The sequence below is a fragment of the Carassius gibelio genome, chromosome B10, assembly GCF_023724105.1.
Source record: "Carassius gibelio isolate Cgi1373 ecotype wild population from Czech Republic chromosome B10, carGib1.2-hapl.c, whole genome shotgun sequence".
NCBI classification, from domain to species: Eukaryota; Metazoa; Chordata; class Actinopteri; order Cypriniformes; family Cyprinidae; genus Carassius; species Carassius gibelio.
The window spans coordinates 22155535-22178883 of NC_068405.1; the positions used below are offsets into that span (position 1 = coordinate 22155535).

General features: G+C 33.9%; 2 protein-coding genes across 2 annotated transcripts; one reads left to right on the top strand and one right to left on the bottom strand.

Moving 5' to 3' along the window:
• Window positions 1-4708: 4708 nt before the first annotated feature.
• On the bottom strand, window positions 4709-9826 carry polm (polymerase (DNA directed), mu). The gene is made up of 11 exons (XM_052566594.1): window positions 9520-9826; window positions 9245-9422; window positions 9073-9171; window positions 8822-8992; window positions 8669-8740; window positions 8433-8553; window positions 7772-7904; window positions 7181-7283; window positions 6774-7061; window positions 5286-5369; window positions 4709-5126 (listed from the first exon to the last, which is right to left on the bottom strand). The coding sequence occupies exons 1-11, from the start codon at window positions 9690-9692 to the stop codon at window positions 5040-5042; spliced, it is 1509 nt and encodes a 502-aa protein (XP_052422554.1). The 5' UTR covers window positions 9693-9826; the 3' UTR covers window positions 4709-5039.
• Window positions 9827-11126: 1300 nt separating this feature from the next.
• On the top strand, window positions 11127-22734 carry gnsb (glucosamine (N-acetyl)-6-sulfatase (Sanfilippo disease IIID), b). Its single transcript, XM_052567681.1, has 13 exons — window positions 11127-11396; window positions 12512-12571; window positions 12662-12865; window positions 13777-13842; window positions 17671-17769; window positions 18980-19147; window positions 19658-19740; window positions 19829-19947; window positions 20025-20128; window positions 20212-20313; window positions 21209-21319; window positions 21558-21665; window positions 21749-22734. Exons 1-13 carry the CDS (start codon window positions 11259-11261, stop codon window positions 21896-21898), a joined length of 1512 nt encoding a protein of 503 aa, XP_052423641.1. The 5' UTR covers window positions 11127-11258; the 3' UTR covers window positions 21899-22734.
• Window positions 22735-23349: the final 615 nt, after the last annotated feature.

Here is a 23349-nt window from a genome sequence, read left to right on the forward strand (position 1 = left end):
ATATAATAAAAAAGCAAAATGAATTCAATATTAATATTAATATTAAAAGTTTTATTGACTTTTTATTTATATTTTTCATATTTAGCATTGCAGGTGATTTCAGCAGTCTGTTGTCTCGTAATAAAATATTTCAATATCTTAAAAGATATCAGGTACCAGATAAAGCATTTTATTAAATTTTTTTGTATCAGTCTGAATTTGGATGCGGACACATGTTCATGTATTGATGAATGTTTTGATCATTAAGAACAGATGCTCAGCTCATACTTGAAAGTATTTTGTATTTGTGCTGATGAATGCAGTGAAGCATATGTGTCTCCAGTATAGTGTGATGGAGGCTGTGAGGTGTCCGTCGGTGAGTTTACAGACGGCAGTCTCTCAGAGTAATGGCCCCCAGCGGTGACGGCCTTTGATTGTCCTCATTGAGCCTCTTTCATCTCTAATAGGGCTGTTTGCTGCTCTGTAATGACTGCTCATGTATTGTCTCTCTCTCGGTGCTGAAGGGGCCACACCATCACAAAATAAACATTACATCAACATTTCTAGATGGGTTTAACCTTATATTGATTCCCTACAACATGCTGATCTTAAAATAAACATATATATATATATATATATATATATATATATATATATATATATATATATATATATGTTTATATTATTAACATTTTCAATTATTTTTTATTTCTTTTTTTATTTCATTTTAGTGACTTTTTTTTTTGTAGTTTCAATTTTTATATAAAATCTTTAAATGAATTTGTTAATAAATTTGTTTTATTCATAATTAATTTTTTTAGATGCTTTTTTTTTTTTGGTAAACAGCAGTATAGATTATTTCAGCAGTCCCATCTCCCCATAAACAATTACATGTATTTTACAAAACTAATCATCACTGTAATTTACTTATTTAACTATAATTTATTTATTTAAACTTTAGTTATTTATTTATTCAGAGGCTTTTATTGGTTTAAAAACAGGAATATTGATGATTTCAGCAGTCTATCCTCCCTTAATAAAATAAAAAATTAAATTTAAAATAGTAATATATAAAATAAAGGCCATTTCTTAACTGCAATTTATTTATTAATTAGTCTTTTAATTAATAGTTTACTATTTATTTATATTTTAAGTTAATATTTACTTATATACAGTATATATATCTATATATATATCTATCTATCTATCTATCTATCTATCTATCTATCTATCTATCTATCTATATATCTATATATATATATATATATATATATATATATATATATATATATATATATATTCATACATGCAATAATAATTCAATTTAGATATTAAATTAAAATATATTCTCATTTTATATCTAAATTATTATTATATATTATAAAAAGTTTGATCAGTTTGAATTAATACATCATGTTACTAAAATAAAACACTTATGTATTTATATTTACATTTACATTTATTCATTTAGCATTTTATCCAAAGCGACTTACAGATGAAGACAGTGGAAGCAATCAAAAACAACAAAAAGAGCAATGATATATAAGTGCTATAACAAGTCTCAGTTAGGTTAACACAGTACACGTAGCATGGGATTATAAATAATTTAATGAATAAAAAAGAAAAGAAAACAGATAGAATAAAAAATAATAGAGCAAGCTAGTTAGAGGTCTTTACACATACACACACACACACACACACACACATACAATTGCATAATAAGTTAAAAGAAAATAGTATGCAAAAAGATTAGAAAGGTAGTTAGATTTTTTTATTTTTAAGAATAGAATTAGAATAGTGAGTGTTAAAGTTAGAGGGTCAAATAAAGTTTATATTTATTTAAATTTTATATTTCAATATTATTTCAAGCAATGAAAACATTTTCTTTAATGGTTTTAGTAACAACTTTATGCTGGTATATATAAATAAGCTTGTAAAATAAAAATAAATGTAGATTTTTATTAAAACATTATTCTCATTTTAAATCAAAATTATTATTTTACAACCTAAAATACAAATTATTATTATAAGTTTAAAAATAAAATAAATCCTTAAAATCTAACATTAAAACTACATATTTCAACTGCATAGGTGAAAATGACCTGTGACTCTATATATTATTCAATAAAATGTGCTAAACTTCATAATTAAATTAAATTAAATTAATTCTAATCAAATATGCTGTACATTTGTTGGGAATGTTGAGAATATTTGTTAATCCTAAATATGTTGCTATTGTTTTTGTGCGCACAGCTTGCATTTTTTTCTACATTTCTACAGTACCATACTGTAGTCTGTAGGTGTCAATTGTCACATCAGCACTTGAATAATGATTGTGCATGTGTGTTTAATCACATTAATACAGCCTCTCGTTGAGGTTCTTTTGTTTGTTATGAAAGCCATTGATCCGGTTAATCCCATCAGTTTGATTGCAACACATCCAGTAATCCCTCATTGACTTCAGTCAGGGGAATCAGAACCTGAGGAACCGGCCCGGACAGAAAAGCCAGTCTGCGATCAATGCGGGAACACAGACCCTCGATCAGAGCCCTGGAGCCCAGTCTCCACAGTCGAGGCTAGATGTGTCTCGGGACGCTCCAGCGGCCCATTCAGAGCACTTTTGTCTCACACCTGGAACCAGGGGAGGGGAAGTGTGAAGGAGGCATTAAGCCCTATTGAGCATAACTGCCGAAAGCCACCCACCCCGTCTCTTACGACGCTCATCATTGAGAAGCCGGGGCCAGATCAGCATGTTTGTGAATGCTTTCAGATCACGGACACTCGACTGAAAGGAGCGTCCTCGTGGAGAAAGACAAGGGAGGAGGGAACGCTGCATTTGGGCCTTTCCTTTTCCTGTTAAGAGTGTAATGTAAAGGCTGATGTGAGGTGTGAACGTAGACGGGCCCTTTGAAGTGCAAATGACATTTAGAGGTCAATTATGTTGTTAGCAGAAGGTGTCTGCCGGTTTCAAACCACCGTAAAATACAACTTAAAGGTGGATAAAATGAGACGAGGCGGTTTATTGTGCTGTCAAACCTGAAGACCCTGAAACTGGAGATAAAACATTGAAGTATTTCACACCGTCCATTAGTTTCTTATAGACTTCTGTGACAGAATATCAAAACTAAAGATCATAAAATGACTGTTAGCACGTTTTTTTGTTTTTTTTTTGTAATGATTCAGAATACTTTAGGTACTGTGGTACCGTGATGGTTTCAGATGGTAATGCAACTGAATGATTGTATTCACGAATCACATTTTAAACATACACTCTAGCCTTTTACAAAAAATATTTGTAACACATTTATAACACATTTATGTGATTATTGGAGTGTTTTAAAAGAAAATACGATTTAGTTTTTTTTTGCTTTTCAAACTTACAGGTCTTATTAATTTTTACTGTGGTATTACCATAGTACCTTGTCTAAAAAAGTGCTAGAATTAAAAAAGTTTCATACTTTGGAAAAAAAAAAAAAAAAGAGGTAACAGCAAAAGGTTTTAGAAATTGTGTTGTGTTTTTATCATTTCCATTAATCTTTGTGGTTATTTTCTAATATTTACAGTTTTTATTATTTTTATTTCAGGTTTAGTTTTAGTTATTTAAGTGCATCAAGTTAAACTTAATAAAAATTATAAATGTCTTCATTTTATATATATATATATATATATATATATATATATATATATATATATATATATATATATATATATAAAACAATTTTGTAATGGTTTTTAGTTTTAGTTAACTATACTAAAGTTAAAAAAAGTTGTAGCAGCAGAAAAGAATAAAATAGAGGTCAAAAAAGTCAACTTCAATAGGGTTTCCACAACAGTTGCATTAAAAACAAAAAAAACAATACTTGGTTATTTGCTATTCGTTATATTTGGTTATTTAATTTTTTTCTAATTTGCAAATTATTGATTTAAATACTCTATATGCTATCTGTGCATGTCTCCATAGTATGTAAATGCATGCACAATTAGGGATTCCTTCTATTACTGCAGTCAATTCTTTTGTAAAGGCTAGATAAACAGTGCTGCCGTTAACTCGGAAAGAAAGGAGACACACAGAGCTGAGATCATCCCTGAAAGATCTCCTGCAGAGACAGAGACATCTGTTTACATACTGGAGACAGTCTCACAACTACACCGCCATCAGCTACATTTCCTCTCAGTTTCAATCAGTATAGGTTTTACACAAATATGCATATGTATTTAATATATATATGTAATATGCATTTATTAAGGTTTCACATATAATTTTATGTAATTGTTCTTAACATCTAAAGCATTTCTGTATTTTTTTTAAATTTGCTCTTCTTTTAAGTAGGTTCTAAGTAGACTGCAATTATAGAAAGAACATGTTCTTCCCAATGCAGCACTCGAGAAGAAAGCATTTCTAATGTACAGAGAGCATGCATGGATGTGAGGTGGTGGGGAAAAGCGGGTCAACATGAACCAGGTGCACAAAAGGGACGTTAAAATAATGTCAAGCATCATCTAACCACAAATGCATCCTGCGTATATGCAACAACGTCTACATATGCATCAAATATTCTATCTCACAAAAGCTTGAGCCTCCATAACTACAAATGTCAGTGGAACATTTATATGTTGAATAACTGAGATAAGCGCTCCAGTGGAAAAGACAATTAAATCCAGTGCACTAAATGGAAAACCACCTATGGTCATTTATCCAGTCAAAGATTATCAAAAGAGACTTATTGAGTTTTCTTTAAAATAATCTTTAATTACAAAATATAAAATAAGACATAAATAATTTTGCGTTCAAGTTTCAAAAAGAGACATACAAAGACTAGAAGTATACATTATTTACAAAGAAATTGCATGAAACTGCATATGCATATGGCAATTGATTTACTTATTGGAAAAGGACTGCATGGAAAACATCATATACCTGTCTATTTTCCATCGTGTCTTATAAAGGTTCACATAAAAATAAAAATAAAAAGTGATCTGATCAAAACTGGGAGCTAAAATATAAGGCTCGGCGATGGAAGCACTGGCACATCTGTAGTGAGAATCCAAAACGGACAGATTCAGGCGTTTCGCTCGGATGGAGGAATATACTCCAGACCCAGGTAGGCAAAAATCTCCTCTTCTGTCTTTGCTCTGAGATACAGATTCTGTACAGGTTTACAGAGAAAGAGATTTAAATGTTGCTATTCTAGAAAGATTTTACAATTAACCGTTTAATAATGACATAAAAACCTATATATTATATTATGGTACATATAGGCCTAATGGTGTTTTCTAAGGTATAATGTATTTCTAGTGTGGTTGACCTGTTTGTTGTCATAGAGGGCGTGGCTGCTCAAGGACATGTGCTTCTCTTGCCCCGCCCACCGTCTCAACTCTCTCTCAAACAGCTGCAGATCAAACAGCACATCATGAGTGAAGGGACCTGACCTCAAACCACTGCCGCTGTCTGCAGTCAGCAACACTCACAGATGGCAGCACACAGGGAAATGAACACTAGACTTTCAGAAATTATAGGAAATTAATATTTCAAAATATGTATGATAAAAATATGAATCATTACAAAATATATATAAATACATATTTTTCTAATTATTGGTAAATCAATCAATTACTCACAATTGACTCAACATCTATTATATCAAAAGTTGATACAATTTTTTTTAAATTTATGGAACACACAAAGTATAAAATAAGATATTTACATAAAATCTTTAAAAATCATCATCAATAACCAGTTATCTGACTACTATGTTTATTACTAAACAAAGTACTTTACCAATAAAACTAAATGAAACAAAAATTATTAAAATAATAAAATACAACTATTTATACACACACTACTGTTCAAAGTTTGGGATCAGTAAGATCTTTTATATATTTTTTTACAGTTTTAAGTTTCTTGTGCTCATCAAGGCCATATTTATTTGATCGAAAATACAGATTTTTTATTTTATTTTGTGCAATATTATTGCAATTAAAAAAAAGTTATAAATATATTTTAAAATGTAATTTATTCCTGTGATGCAAAGCTGAATTTTCTGCATCATTACTCAAGTCTTTTGTGTCACATGATCCTTCAGAAATCTTTCTAATATACTGAATAATTATCAGTGTTGGAAAAAGTGTTCTTTTCTTTCTTTCTTTTTTGAAAGTAATGAATACTTTTATTCAGCAAGGATGTGTTAAATAGATAAAAAGTGATAATGAAGACTCATGTTGTTTTATTTTAATTTGAAATAAATGCTGTTCTTTTTTTTTACTTTTTATACATAAATGAAACATTGACAACAAATCTGCATATCAGAATGATTTCTGAAGGATCATGTGACACTGAAGACTGGAGGAATGATGCTGAAAGTTCAGCTTTGCATCACAGAAATAAATTACATTTTAAAGTATATTAAAACAGAAAACTAATATTATAAATTAAAATAATATCTCACAATATTTTAGTTCTTTCTGTATTTTTGATCAAATAAATACAGACTCGATGAGAACAAGAAACATAAAAAATCTTACTGATCCTAAACTTTTGAAGTTGTTTCATTAAAATATTTTTGAAAACATTTATAATATTTATTTATCAATACAAAAATATTTATCAAATAACCAATGAAACTAATCAAAAGTTGAGAATCAGACATTAAGACATAATTATTCACTACAAATTTTTTGTTTTGTTTTAGCATTATTTTTTCAACCAATAATCTGTAATCGGACTAATATGAAAATGACTGAAAGAAGTACTTAAAAAGTGCTTCTAAAAGTGTTCATTTATTTTACACACACACCTTTGAGCCGGTCCATCCGAGAGTGGCGAAGGCAAACTGACTGTAGGGACTGACCACCAGATCGACCCGTACAGCTCTCCAGCCGGACGCTTCTGAATGATGCTCATGTCCTGCACTGACATCCTCAGCAGAAGCAGAACAATTCGATTTGCAGCTCGCGGCAGATTCCTGAAGCTTAAATATGGAAAAGCATCTCTCAAAGCGATCCATGTTACTAGACGCCCGAGCTGGACCATCCATTTTCTCCAGATAAGAGTTTCGGGTCGTCTTCTGATACAGCAGTAAACCCTGATGAAGAACACATGCTACTTTGTCATCCAACATAAATATTCACTTAAAAATGTCATCAACAACAGCCATACTGGGTTGATTTGATCACTCAAGTATTCACAGAACATCATGAGCACCTGCTCCTCCAGCCAGTTTGTGATTTTAGGCATCAGTCTTTCCTCTTTTCCTTCCTCTGGATGTGTTATGAGAAAGTCCACATCGTGTCCGACTTCCTTCCCCCTAAAATATATAGCAAATAAAGATGCATATATACAGTACATTCAACTAACTCACATATATATACAGTACATTCATATAAAAATCACAAGCGTTTGATTGTTTAAATATGTTGCAAAATGTAATTCATATTATTGTCCAGCGCTGTTTAAAAAATTGGAAATGTTTACAACCTTATTTGCATACATACAGTATACTAACGATAAGCAATCTATAGTCGGTCTCAACTTCTTGAAAGTTTATATCATAACAGAATATAAACTATATTATTGTCCATGTCTAACCTCCTAAATGTTGCTTTAAAACATGAAAATGTAAAGATATTAGAAACATTAACATCAGTATTTTCTGTAAAGATTCTGTTAATCAATATGTAGAGTGAAAAGCACTATACAAATGAATTTGACTCGAGCTAAAATGCACATGAATGCTCAAAGCTGCTTTGACGCTCCAGTATTAAGGTAAGATCTGCACATCATTAGCACACAGACCTCCTGAAGCCTCCCATGAGCTGGATCTCTGCTCCGGGCAGCACAGCGTGCACAGCTTTCTCAACCATATCACTGATGACATCAGCCTCAGCCTTAGTGACGGGTTTCTGGAGGTCATCGTAATACTGGACTCCTGAGGTCAGAGGTCGTTTATGTTAGGATAACTGAGAGTTGTCATAGCACTTGCATATAATATGTTGATTCTGATTGCTTCCATTGTCCTCATTTCTAAGTCACTTTCACTATAAAAGCATCTGCTAAATTAATCAAATTTATATTCAACGTTCATATGTATTCAACGTTTTTTATTTTCTCTAAAAAATATGAAAATACTTTGGTTAATCCCATAAATCAAATCATTTAAAATATATATTCAACATTTTTTATTTTCTTTACAAAATATGAAAATACTTTAGTAAATCCCATAAATCAAATCATTTAAAAGTTAAGAAAACACACACACATTTTTTTTACATGTATAATGTGGTGAATTGGCTGCAGCTTAACAAAGGAAAAATGTATTATGCATATACGCACATACACACACACACACACACACACACACACACACACAATTCAATCATGAATCAATATATTTTTTATTTATTTATGAATGTAATTATATAACCAAATAATAAGTTGTAACAGTGAGATGCAGTACCTGCTTGCTGTTCACGGTTTAACTGTTGTCCTGTGCGAATCAAATCATCTGGAGATCGCAAACCCTCTCTAAACCAGCGATCCGCCGTCCGCACACCCACCCCGAAAATACCAGTTAGTGCCTGCAGAAAGGAAAGATGTGACTTCATAACTCACACACTGAAGCTGACTGATCAGGCATATCATTTACACTGCCTTCACAGTCCTTTAGGCAAAAACAGAATATAGTATCTTTACCTTCATGGCCTGATATTGCTCTGATTGTCTTGTTGACTCTACTTCTCTTGATGATCCATCTTCTAAAATCTCCTAAAATGGTAAAATAGAATTATCAAAAGATGCATCTATATAATATGGGTTTTTGAGAAGATCAGGGAGCTTTATTATCACCTTTATAACTCTCTGTGAGTGGTCACCCAGGCAGGGCAAACACCTGAGATCCTCCATGCTCCTCACGCGCCGGGGAAGCGCCTTTAGGACTGAAGCCGCCCGTCTGAACGCCACGCTCCGTCCTTCATTATCATTATATTCGGCATTCTGAGCCAAGATTTCAAGAGCCTCCTGAAGGTCAGAGCGTCAAACTGTTTATCAAACTGTTCAGACACATTATTCACAAAAAAAAGAGACAATCAGTGACTCACTGTTAGAAAAGAATTGTGGTGTTTTAAAGGTGTTCGTCTTTGACAGGCGTAACTTTTTATCAGCATTGCTGTGGCGTCTCCGTTGGGTTTTGGGTTAACCTGCAACACGTCTAAATACTTAACTCAACTGCTCGTTTAAAAGTACTGTGTGCATAAATGTGTACTTTAATACCTTTAATACGTGTCTGTCCTGAACTAGAACTGGATGTCCTGCCTCCATGCTCTCCGTAAACCACCTGATGTCCAACAGATGGACAGAACTGGAGGCGTCTCGTCCAGTTTGGCTGTCCAACCAAGCCTGGACTTCATCTCCACTGTTGCTTTCAGACACAACATGCGTGATGGAGGAACTGTAAGAGTAAAATAGACAGGAATAGTCCAAAAGTTGCACCCTTATAAAAAAAAAGATCTGTGGTAATATCATAGTAGAGTGCTGATGGTTCATACCTGTAGGTTTCTTTAATAAGAAATCCTTTGCTCCGTCCTAGTCGTGTAAGAAATGCTCTTCTAGATGTCCCCATCTTCCTCTCCAGGATGAATATAGAAACATGGGGAAACTTACAGGTGTCATTCTCTTGGTTTACAGGGAGAGAGACTTTCCTGCGTTTTAATGGGATCATAGTCTAGAGCAAACACTAAAATCATATGATCTTCATCAGCCCATCTACCACCACAGAGTAGATGAGATCAGACCCTCTGTGCTTATTTCTGCGCTTCCACCAGACTGAAGGAAAAGGTGTCACGCGTGCGTCACAGAAATCAAAAACGTCACTTGTCACCGCTTCCGTGTCCAAACACTCGTGAAAACAATAAAAGTTGCTAATATACATTCACAATGTGATATACTACTACTACAAAAAAAAAAAAAAACTTAATCCGAACCTCTAACTCCATACCGAAATCCCAGATAGCCCGACAATGAAAATATAAATAAATAAATATAAAAAATATTTTTGTTTGGAACGCTTACGTCATCACTTAACAACCAAAAAATAATTAGAACTATTCACTTAGTGTTTTTTAAATGAAACGTTTATAAATAAATTAATTTTATTAGTATATGTTTTTTTTTAATTAAAAGCCGTCCTGTTCGTTGCTTGGGGGGGGGGGGGGGTGATATGTTTTCACGTGGTATCTGTTACGCTGGTGAAGATGGACCAATCACAGTCTTTTGTGATTACTGGAAATGAATTCTAAAATCACTTATATGAATTGTTCCGGAAGAATCGAAATATATAGAAAAGTACAAGAATATCGATTAATACAATTGATCGATAAAAGTGCTGTAAACAAACGCCTTCAAAAACGTAAAGCATCTTCACATGTCTCTTTGGATTGTACCCAGGGGGATCTATTTTGGGTGATGCACGTGTTGAGAAAGTTTTGGTGCACCCATTAAGTGTTCCGAGTGGGAGCAGACATGACGTACGTCGGCTTCCACTTAAATCCCAATAGTTACATAATAGTAATAAAAATAATAATAAATACGAAAGGGCAGATTTTCTTGATCTTCAAATTATTTGACAATTTCAAATGCGATTATAAAACAATAATACACAATCACGTGAAAAGGGCGGGTGTGAGCATGTGACCTTGCAATAAAACGCACGTGGTCATGTTTTATAAACTTTTTTTATTTGAAAGTAATTTTGAGGTGTCATGTTTTTTTTTATATTTCTCTTTATTAATTTACACTGAATTCTTATTACATACGTAAATAAACGAAAAAGCTAGAGTATATATAAATTTAATCTTACATATCAATTGTAAACGTACATTTATCGTTTTTAAATTAAGTGTTTTATATGTATTGTGGATTTTTTTATATAAATAAATATGAAATGTAAAAAAAATGAAACATTTTTAAACAACTTAAAAAACTAGAGCATGGGTTTTAAACGGACACACACACACACACACACACACGCACAAACTCTAAAAAAGCGAAGTTTTTTTTTTTTTTTTAGTTGTTGTTGAGCTGTAACTTCACTATGAACTGTGACTTTATGTGAACGCATCAGCTGTTAGATCAGGTTGCAGTCATATGACACACTGAGTGTCTCACTTCCTCAAACTCTCTCAGTTCATCCCACTGTGTGTGCTGCTGTTCGCCTCTCATAACCCTCGTCTGCTGGACAGCTTTTCTTCAGGTAGACAGGTCGCAGGTTTGGTCTGCTTCGGTCCTCATGGCGAGCGCGCGCGTGCTGTCCTCCTGTCTCTTTGTCGCGCTTCTCACCTGCACGCTCAGGTGTTCACACTGCGTCAAACTGAGCAACATCATCCTCATTCTCACCGACGACCAGGATGTGGAGATGGGGGGAATGGTAAGTGAACAAAATTAGACTTCAAATGCTTTTTAAAAAAGTTGTCGTGCACCATGACAGTATCACTTCTTCACAAAGTATTGTGGTGGTGTCTCTTGCTGGTAACAGTGGTTAGATGATAGTAATTCTATATATTAATTTAATTTTAATCTCTCTCTCTCTCTCTCTCTCTCTCTCTCTCTCTCTCTCTCTATATATATATATATATATATATATATATATGTATGTGTATATATATATATATATATATATGTATGTGTATATATACACACACACACACTCTCTCTCTCTCTCTATTAATGTATATACATATGTGAAGGCTATTGTATAATTTTTTTTATTTAAATTGTGACATTTTGAAATGAATGCATTTTCAAATCATGAAAAACTAGCACTTTCAATTTCACAATTCTTATTCTGATACTGAAAAAATTTATTGAATTATTTAAAATATGTTTATTTAAATGCAGCAGTTTTTATACATTGTAGCATTTGTACTAGGCAATTTTTCATAGATTTTTCTGCATGTATATACAAGTTATTCCATAGGAAAATTGAGTAGAAATGTAGTGGGTTCGATTCCCAGGGAACAAATATCAGGTAAAAAATGTTAGCCTTAATGCACTGTAAGTCGCTTTAAAAGAGTCTGCCAAATGCATAAAACATTTTTTTTTAATTTAATTTAGTATTTGTGTTTTTTTTTTTTTTTTTGCTATTTTAGGATTTTACATTGACATTTTTTTCACAAAAATGTATCACATTTATTAACAGATGTATGCACAGATAATCCAAAAATATTAAATTGTTAAATGTATATCAAAATGCTTTATTTAAATTTAAATGTATACATTGTAGCATTTATTGTACTATTGCTGACTGAAAAAAAAAATTATGTACTTAAGCATCATGTAAATAGCTTTGTGACTATAAAACTACTAGGTTAAACCAGTGCCATATTGAAGTCATATTGAAGCTGCTGTTTTAATATTTAAGTCCAGTAACAAGTCAGTCGGCTAAAATTAGTGCGTGAAATCATACATCCTGTTGACACTTTGTTACAGATGATGCATCCTATTGACACTATAGGCATCTCATAGAATCTTTATTATTCACAGACTCCCATGAAGAAGACCAAAGCACTGATCGGTGATGCTGGTGTGACTTTCTCCAATGCTGTGAGTGCTTAGTCATGATCCAAATAATTTTTTTTTTTTTTTTTTTTATGGATCTGATATCACAAGTTTCTCTTTTCCTGTTGTGTTTAGTTCACTGCCACCCCTCTGTGCTGTCCCAGTCGCAGCAGCATCCTCACTGGTAAATATCCACACAATCATATGGTCCGAAATAACTCCATCTCTGGCAACTGTAGCAGCACAACATGGCAGAAAGAGGCCGAGCCCTTCGCCTTTCCAGTTTACCTCAATAAACTGCGCTACCAGACCTTCTACGGTGGGAAATACTTGAATCAGGTCAGCTTTTGTCCCGTTTGGTGCTCTATACACTATCACTTGCCTATTTGCATGGTGCTCATTCTTTGAAATTTGCCTACAATGATATCAGAAGCTCTGCACAACGTGTTTAAATATTTACAATCTTTCAAATATTTAAAGTGTTCCAAGCCAGCAACATTCTGAAATACTGGTAATGTTTGTGTTCATTTTCAGTCATTTCCCCTCAAATTCAAGAAAGCTATTAGAGCAAATCAAATCATTTAATAAAATATTTACAAATATATTTTATTTAAATTATTTATATTATGCAAATATAAAAAATAATATTTTGTAAAAAAAAAAATGTTACATATTTTTAAGTAAACAATATTTTTATTTAATCTTTTTGCATTATATATATGTATATGTAATGACAGCAGGTTAAGATAATGTGCTTAACTGTTATAAAAAATAATGGTGCAATGGTGCAAAATCTTAAGTACTTCACAACATCATGTCCAAGTCACATTTCATCACAAATGTTATAAAAAATAGCCTCTTTTTAGCATTGTTTTATTCTGTAATGTGACTTTATTGACTTTGATTATTAAGCTCTTTTAACCACACATTATGATTATTCTGAAATAAATACTAAAATACAGTAATTTATTTCAGTCAGCAGTAGTAGAACCATTGTTATGTAAAAAAAATATACACACATACACACATATAATGGTTTAATATAATTAAAATATGAAATATTGATAATGATAATTGGGAAATTAAATGTACTTTTTATTCATAAAAAAATATAATTTCTTAATTTTCTGAAACCTACAAAAATTATTTTCTCAGAGATGAGATATGACTGGCATGTTCTTGATTTGTTTCATGAGATTCTTCCAGTTGCTTTTCCCTCAGCTTACATAAATGCCTCTCTGTGTCCTCAGTATGGAAGTAAAGACGCAGGCGGTGTGGGTCATGTGCCTCCTGGCTGGGACCAATGGCACGCACTGGTAAGTCATGAACAGACTAGATGCATCATTCGAAGACTACTTCCCTTTGACATTCAGATCAGCGGGAAAATTTTTCTTTTTTTTTTTTACGATTCAAATCATTGCAAAACAACTTTACAGAAAATTAAGTTTCTAAAATATTTAGTAGTAGCTTATCAGTGGTGACTGTCAATTTATGTGCATATGGCAGAAATTTTCTGAAAAATTAAAGACGTAGTCAAACAGACGACTATTAACAGCAATTATTATATGATGCAAAATTTGGTAGTGCTGTAGGTTGTTTCAGGGTCTTCTGAGGAGTTTGCATTATCTCTTCTCAGGTGTTCTGGATCCAGACTGGAGCTTGCATAAATCCTAGTTATGCAAAATAGAAAAACATTTTTTTTGTTTGACCAGATATAACTGCAGTCCAAAATTATGAGATGCATCATTCGAATGCTTGGCGAAAGAGATGTGTTTTTTATCTAGATTTAAACAGAGAGAGTGTGTCTGAACCCCGAGCATTATCAGGAAGGCTATTCCCGAGTTTGGGAGCCAAATGCAAAACAGCTCTACCTCCTTAAGTGGACTTTGCTATCCTAGGAACTACCAAAAGTCCAGCGTTTTGTGACCTTAGGGAGCATGGATGTATTGTAGCGTGCTATAAGGCTAGTTAGGTACACAGGAGCTAAACCATTTAGGGCCTTATAGCTAATTAATAACATTTTGTAACTGATATGGAACATAATAGGTAGCCAGTGCAGAGACTGTAAAATTGGGGTAATATGATCATATTTTCTTGACCTGGTAAGGACTCTAGCTGCTGCATTTTGGACTACCTGTAGCTTGTTTATTGACTAAGCAGGACAACCACCTAGCAGTGCATTACAATAGTCCAGTCTAGAGGTCATGAATGCATGAACTAGCTTTTCTGCATCAGAAACAGGTAACATGTTTCGTAGCTTGGAAATGTTTCTAAGATGGAAGTATACTGTTTTTGTAACATGGGAAATATGGTTTTCAAAAGACAAGTTGCTGTCTAATATAACGCCTAGATTTTTGACTGTAGAGGAAGTAACAGTACATCCGTATAGTAGCAAACTGTTGTCTACGAGATTCTGTCTCCTGTTTTTTTTTTTTTTTTTGGTCCAATTAGTAATATCTCTGTCTTATCCGAATTTAATAGGAGAAGATTATTGGTCATCCAATCTTTTAAATTTTTAACACACTCTGTTAGCTCAGATAATTTTGAAGTTTCATCTGGTCTCGTTGAGATATATAGTTGAGTATCAGTATAACAGTAGAGCCTAATCCCGTATTTTCTAATAATATTACCAAGGGGCAACATGTACATTGAAAATAGCAGAGGACCTAGGACGGATCCCTGTGGCACTCCATATTTTACTGATGATAAATAAGATGACTCCCCATTTAAATAAACAAAGTTGTAGCGATCGGACAGGTACGATGTAAACCATCGTAGAACCTGCCCTTAAATACCTGTATAGTTTTGTAATCGATCTATGAGTATGTCATCCATGGTGTCAAATGCAGCGCTAAGATCAAATAAAAGTAGCAGTAAGAGGCAGCCTTGATCTGACTCAAGAAGTTAGTCTTTTGTAATTTTAACAAGTGCAGTTTCTGTGCTATGGTGTTGCCTGAAACCTGACTGAAATTCTTCATACAGATGATTTTTTTGCAGGAAGGAACACAATTGTGCAGACACAATTTTTTCTTAAATTTAAGACATAAATGGAAGATTCGAAATAGGCCTATGATTTGCCAGTTCACTAGGAGCTAGTTTGGTTTCTTAATAACACGTTTAATAACCACCAGCTTGAATGGTTTTGGGATGTGACCTAATGAGAAAAAAAAAGTTCTTCTGCTACAGGTACCAACTCTTTCAGTAATTTAGTGGGTACAGGATCTAATAAACATGTTGTTGGTTTAGATACAGTGATAAGTTTATTTAGCTCTTCCTGTCCTATGGTTGTGAAGCACTGCAGTTTATCTTTGGGTGCAATTAATGAAACTGAAGTATTAGACGCTGTAGAATTTACATTTGTTATTGCATTGCGTTTCTGATGTTACCTATTTTATCAGTGTAGAAACTCATCATTTTAAAAGTCATTGCTATAAAACGTTGATGGAATATTTGAATCAGGTGGCATCTGGTTATTTGTCAATCTAGCCACTGTGCTAAATACAAACTTTGGATTGTTTTGGTTATTTTCAATGAGTTTGTGTATATGCTCGGCCCTGGCAGTTTTTAGAGCCTGTCTATAGCTGGACAAACTTTTTTACCACGCAATTCTAAAAACCTCCAAGTTGGTTTTTGCCCATTTGCGCTCGAGACTATGAGTTACTTTCTTGAGAGAGTGGGTATTTCTGTTATTTGATGTGGGCAACAGCTTCTAATGTATTAGAGAAGAAGTGCCCATGTTGCCAGTCATATGTCTAGTTGGTGTGTATTTTTGGGTACACAGAGCAGTTGAGATAAATCAGGGAGGTTATTTGCGAATCTGTCTTTGGTGGAACAATAGTTCTGCCCAGACGGTAACGCTGAGACATATAGTTAATATCAGTGATACGCAGCATGCACGATACAAGGAAATGGTCTGTAACATCATCACTTTGAGGTACGATATCTATCTGACAATGTAACATTAAGTAGAAGTATTTCTAATGAGTAAAACCTGCATCCTGTTTTCTGGGTAACATTGAGAATATCACTACATATTGTTGCAACACCCCCGCCACGACCAGTCTGACGGGGCTCATGCTTATAACAGTAGTTTGGTGGAGTAGACTCATTTAGACCAATATAATCATTTGGTTTTAGCCAGGTTTCAGTCATGCAGAGTAAATTAAAAACCATTATCTGTGATCATTTCATTTATAATAACTGCTTTGGGTATGAGTGTGTGGCGAGTGGGTCGGGGCCGAGAGGCGTGGGAACGAGGAGTGAGGCCAGGTGTAGTGATTGGAGATGAGCTACACCTGCGCCCCACCGCCAGTATCGAGTCCCACGTAGGAGATGGAAGGATATAAAACTGGAGCGACGACCGTGAAGGACGAGAGAGGACCAGGCCTGGACAATATTTTATGTGTTTGCTTTTTATTTGTGCGCGTCAGTCGCCGTGAGGGGCTGATGCGCTGTTTTGTTTATTTTGAATATTAAAATTATGTTTTGATTGTGCGCCGGTTCCCGCCTCCTTCTTCCCGATGAGTATGGAGTTTTTATCGTTACAGAGTGATCTAACGTTTATGAGCCCAAACTCAAAACATTGTTTTGTTTATTTATTTTACATTTTTCTTGTTTAATCACGATAAGATTTTCTGTAGATCCTACATAAAATGGATATTTTTACCTCACTATTCGGGGAACAGACACAGTCTTAATAGATTGGACAAGTGCAAGTACTTTTATCATTTAAGTGGGTGGAACAAAAGCCATCATAGTAGTTATTTGAGAATTGGCTTAGTAGTCATATTGAGCGAAGTGTCCGTCCTTGTCCAACAGGAGTTCTGCTCCAACTCTGCTGGGGTACAGACCATCAGTGTGGAAAAAAGCCTAGGATACTCCCAGAAAAGATTCCTAATATTAAAAGGGAAACTGCAATATGTGCTGCAATATGTTCTATACTTCCCTTATCCGACAGTGTCAGTCACCTATAGACAAGCATTCATGGTCATGTGATGCGTTCTCAATTACAACATGCCCTGCAAAAGCAGATCTGGTTTTTAACCAGAAACCATTTAGTTTCCCTTTTACTGATGATTTAACAGCAAATCTTTCTTTTTGTTGGTTGATCGAACAGTCTTTTGGTTTTATTTGTGTCTCCACAGGTGGGAAACTCTAAATATTACAATTACACGCTGTCTTTGAATGGAAAAGAGGAAAAACATGGAGACAACTATGAAAAGGACTATCTCACAGATCTGGTTGTAAGTTTTAAGTGTAGAGTCATTATTAAAACAGGACCTGTAACCAATTTTACTTCCATAATGTGATGTACTTCTGGGTTAAGCAGGGTATTCAATGAGAAATAAAATAGACTTCCTTTATTTGTTATTTTATTTATATATAAATAATTTGTAATATATATTTATGTATATATTAATATATTATACATTTGTTTTATTCTAGTTATTTATATCTTGTTATTTTATTTAGAATTTGGAGACAGGCTTTTAACAGGCAATATGTTCATGACAAGTTTCAAAGACAATCTTTTGAATTTTAATAAGTTCCCATAAAAAATAGTTCACAATAAGACTAGGAATGTGTATTAGCAAAGTAAACCGAGTCATTTGATGACTCAGGTCACATTAAATCAAACATTAATTTTTAGAGCTGGAAACAGCAGTTTTTGCAGCTGTTTACTTCCTGCTAAATGTGACACCCAGTGAATTGCTTCATCACCTGCTAAACTTGTTTTACAATGGAAATGCATCGGTTAACACAATGTGGTTACCAAATAATTTTGCCATTGGCTGTTTTAGAACAGGAGTGAAAAGCTGTTTGCCTTATGACTAACTGAGAAGCCACATGGTTTCATTCTGTGTAACTTTGAATGCACCTTCAAGTCATGTGACTTCTGTGGGCTGCATGACTGGACTGCTTGATACGGCCTGCTACATTATTTTATTGCTTATCTTACACTAAAACCTGGGCTGATATCTTGCCGTCACTCACTATTACTCTGTCATTATTTAACTAAGGGCAGATAGCCCGGATACTAGTCTTAAATTAAACTCCAATTACAATAGTGGTTTTCCACAGTCTGGGGATGTGTGCAACAGTGTTATTTTAGTATCATTGAGAAACTATTATAGATTTTTGGGGGGGATTATTAGTTTTTTTTTTTAATGTCTATAGTTTTTATTAATTTCATTTAAGTTTTTTTTTAGGTAATATCAGGTTACACTAAATGAAAATGAAACATTCGAGATTTTGAACCTTGTGGCATCTGCAGAAAACAAAAGAAAAATCTACTTATTTGAGCAGTGTTTTTCAGTTCTTAGTATATATGGTATTAAAATGGGATCCAATAACAAGCGGCATGACATACCAGACAATCCAGTTTGTTTGCATGAATAGATCTCACATGAAAGTTGGTTGTTAATATCTGAATCAAATGTATGTTAATTGTAGTTGAACCGCTCGCTTCATTTCCTGGAGGAGCGGAGCCCCAATCACCCGTTCTTCATGATGTTGTCCCCACCGTCTCCTCATTCACCGTGGACGGCCGCCCCTCAGTATCAGCAGTCCTTCAGCGATGTCAAAGCACCACGAGACGGCAGCTTCAACATGCCTGGAAAGGTTCAGCTCTCAGTTTCATCCATAATGACATCTGACAGATTATGAGCAAGTACTGCAACTGTAAACCATGAATTTGGTTGGATTTAATAGGATCGGCTTTACACAACAGTTTGTGCTTCAAGAAACCAAATCTAATGTAATGTCTTTTTTTTTTTTTTTACTCTTTGTAATTTCCTAAAACTCACTGACTATATATGTTGCTATATATGCTCTCAAATTTTTAAACCATACATACCATATTAATAATTTTTATTAGTTTACCAATTGAATTTCATAATATTATGTATTAATTATATATTTGTAAATCTATAATAGTATGCATCAAATACAATTTGATGATGAATGTTATTTTCACCAAAATAGATGTTTCAGTACCGTATATATTATATTTTTTTGTATATATGTTGCCTGTTAAATTTTTTAGCCTGCATGTTCATTTTGCTAAATTATATTGTGATGCAATTAAAGAATTTTCTGACCTCAGCATGAGCATAATATGCTGTTTTTTAGGACAAACATTGGTTATTACGGCAACCTGCGAATCCAATGCCAAACAGCTCCATTGAGTACCTCGACAACGCTTACCGCAGGAGGTATGCAAATATAAATATAGAAATATAGACAATACAACATTCTGTCAACTAAATCTTTCTATTGAGATCTGTTTAACATCTCTGATAGGTGGCAGACGCTTCTGTCGGTGGATGATATGGTGGAGCAGCTGATCAAGAAACTGGATTCAATAAAGGAGTTGAGCAACACATACATCTTCTACACGTCTGATCACGGCTATCACACCGGTGTGTCCTCAGTCTCCACTGTTTTATTGTCCTGTTGTCATCTGACTTTGACACATATTTTTCAAAATCAATTTTAGGCCAGTTCTCATTGCCAATTGACAAGAGACAGCTGTACGAGTTTGATATCCGCATCCCTCTTTTAGTTCGAGGTCCAGGAATTAAACCCAAACAAGTACTTCAGGTTAGATTAAAGAATTACAGGTTTTCTGAACAGTGTGTATATATTATTATACTGTGTGTAAAAATTGTTGAACTGTCCACTAGTCTCCAGTGCTGAATATAGATCTTTCTATGACTATCCTGGACATCGCAGGAGTAAACCTCTCCACCGTCAACATGGACGGACAGTCTTTCCTTCCACAGATGGTGAGTGATTTTCACTTTCTGTTTCGGTACATGTGTATTTATATTCTTATTTGCATATGTTTTTTTTACTGTAAATTTATATGCGATTTCACTTGGGTTTATGCAATTTTACCTACAAAATATTTATCTAAATGTAGCATTATATCATACACACTTTTTTTTCTGGTGAAAGAAATCAATACTTTTATTTATGAAGGATGCATTAAATTGATGAAAAGTCACAGTAAAGATGTTTATAATGTAAACAAATAAATACTGTTCTTTCTACTCACTCAAAAAATGTATCAAAAATATTATGCATCTCAACTGTTACTGATAAGAATAAGAATAAATGTTTCTTAAGCAAGAAAATCAGCATATCCGAATGATTTCTGAAGGATCATGTGACACTGAAGACTGGAGTGATGATGCCTGGAAATTCAGCTTTACATCACAGGAATAAATTACATTTTAAAATATATGACAGTTATTTTAAATTGTAATAATATTAATGTTTGTACAGTATTTCTGGTCAAATAAATGCAGTCAACCCTTAAACAGTAGTGTAGGTTTCTCACAAAACCTGTCAGAAGCAGTTCGACATCATATTTCCAGATTGAAAATATTTTCTAAAAAAGAAAAAAATGAAGTATGTTTAGGATCATTGAGATTTTATGCATTGCTAAAAAATTAAGCACGTTCGCCTCAAATCGCATTACTTGAAAGCAACTATACATACTAATATAGGAATATTTTCTGGATCTAGTGTTTTTGCAAATTGTTATGAACAATTGTATCCGAACAATACCAGTGTCATAGCTTTTTTTGCATTCCATGAATGAGAATTTTCATAATGGGGATTGTCTAATAATATCACAAAGAAAAAGTCTTCTCAGTGTTTAACGTTCTCATGTAGGCACCATCGTTGCGTAACGGCACTGAACGGCCCTTCTTCCTGGTTGAGTACACCGGTGAGGGACATTCCTCTACAGATCCCAGCTGCCCTAAACTCGGCCCTGGACTCGCTGTAAGTGCTTCAGGAATCACAAACTACACTCTTAAAAACAAAGCTTCTTTATGAGCCCCATGAGCAACCTTTAAAATCAATGGAACTTTGCTATTGCACAAAAGATCCTTATAATGGAGAAATGTTCCTCACACTATTGTTCTTTGTAGAAGCAAAAACGGTTGCATTTATAAAGCATTTATTAATCAACCTCTCCTGATTTCTTCTTATACAAAGTGACATTTTCTGTATCTTCTAGGAATGCTTCCCGGACTGCGTATGCGAAGACGCCTTCAACAACACATACGCCTGCGTCAGAAGTCTGAAGGATGCAAACCTGCAGTACTGTGAGTTTGCAGACAACGAGGTGAGCACGTGTCAGACAGGTGGGCCGTTGTGGACCCAACTTTAAGCAGAACCTCACTGAATTTCCCCTGTGATCTCCTGCAGTCGTTCGTAGAGATGTACAACCTAACGTCGGATCCCCATCAGCTGGAGAACATTGTGAAGAAGGTCGATCCTGCGCTTCTGCAGATCATGAACCAAAGGCTGATCAAGCTGGAGTCCTGCACGGGTGACAGCTGTCGAAACGTCAAATAAAACCATGCCAGAGGGCGGGCCGGACCCCAGCCCTGCTCTGAAAGCCCATCTCTAGCAGCCAACGCTAAGTTGGGTGATGTGAAGTCACATTTCACAAATCTCTCCTTAAATTCTTAAAGAGACAGTTCATGTCCTGTCAATATTTACTCAGCCCTTACTTTCTTCTTATTACCATACAATGAAAGTGGATGGATTTGCATTTGGTGCAAGAAAGAAAGTAATGCAAGTTCACATAAGTAAATATTTACACAAATGTAATATTTGCCATGAACTCTCCCTTTAATTGTGATCTGGGAAGTCACATGCACTTGTATCTACAGTGTGATTCTAGTTCAAATGCTGTCATACAGCTACACGAACAGTTTCTAAAGGGCTTGAACCAGTTCAGCTGGAGGATAACTCATCGTCAGCCTTGGCTTATTCTTTTTTTTTTTCAGCACTTTTATGATAAATGAATGTTTAAACCAAATCTGGTCGTGTTTGGCTAAATATACTACTATCAAAACATTCATCTTTTGCATTTTAAGAGTTGTTTTTTTTCCTTTTCTGTTTGACCTTTATACATGGTTGTCTTATTTTGATTTATTGATACTGTGAATTAAGCCTTATATGTATCCATAATTGAAAACGCTCATGTGCCACAGTGGAAATCCTGTTCTGATTTTGCTATTTTAAAATGATAAAGGGAAAGGGCTGATATATGAGGAGATTTCACCCACTTTGATTTTAGCCTAAAATGTGATTGTGCCTTTTTGCACTAAAGCAGTGTTTGTGCCTTTGTATGATACAAATGTTGAATAATTTTGAATAATTAATAAATTTATGAAAATAAATAAGACTTTGCAGTGTCCAATTGATGCAAATAGTTTCCCTTGTAAATGTTTTCTGAGTAAAAGCGTCTAGACTGATTAAATTAAGAAACTGTTTATAATGAACTATGCATTATATTCTTAATATAAAGTCATATTTATTGCGGGCTGAATTAAAGAATCGGAGTGATTTTAATCCTTGTTAAGTCCGTTTATAAAGTATGTAATCAAATAAATTGAAAATAAAAATGCTAAAATGTAATTCACTGCTTTTTCTAGTGACAAATGACAACAAAAGCTGCAGGGTCATTTATTTATTTTTCCATTTTAAGAGCAATAATAATCGCCTTGGATTTATTTATCCTTTTCTTTCCTTTTGTAAAAGGAATTCTCTTATACGTATTTGTGTTGTCTTTTATGTTAAATATTGTTCAATATGTTCAATTATTTTAATCAATTTTGCTCTACTGGTAACTAAACTTAACCCCTCTGATTGACCTCTGCATTCATTCGCTCAACAGAAACGTTTGCAAACGCTGCAAAAAAACTAAGAAAAAAACCATGCATTAACAAAATTTTATGCAATGAGCAGATCTAAATATAATGCCACAATCAATAATTTATAAAATGTGGCATTTTAGT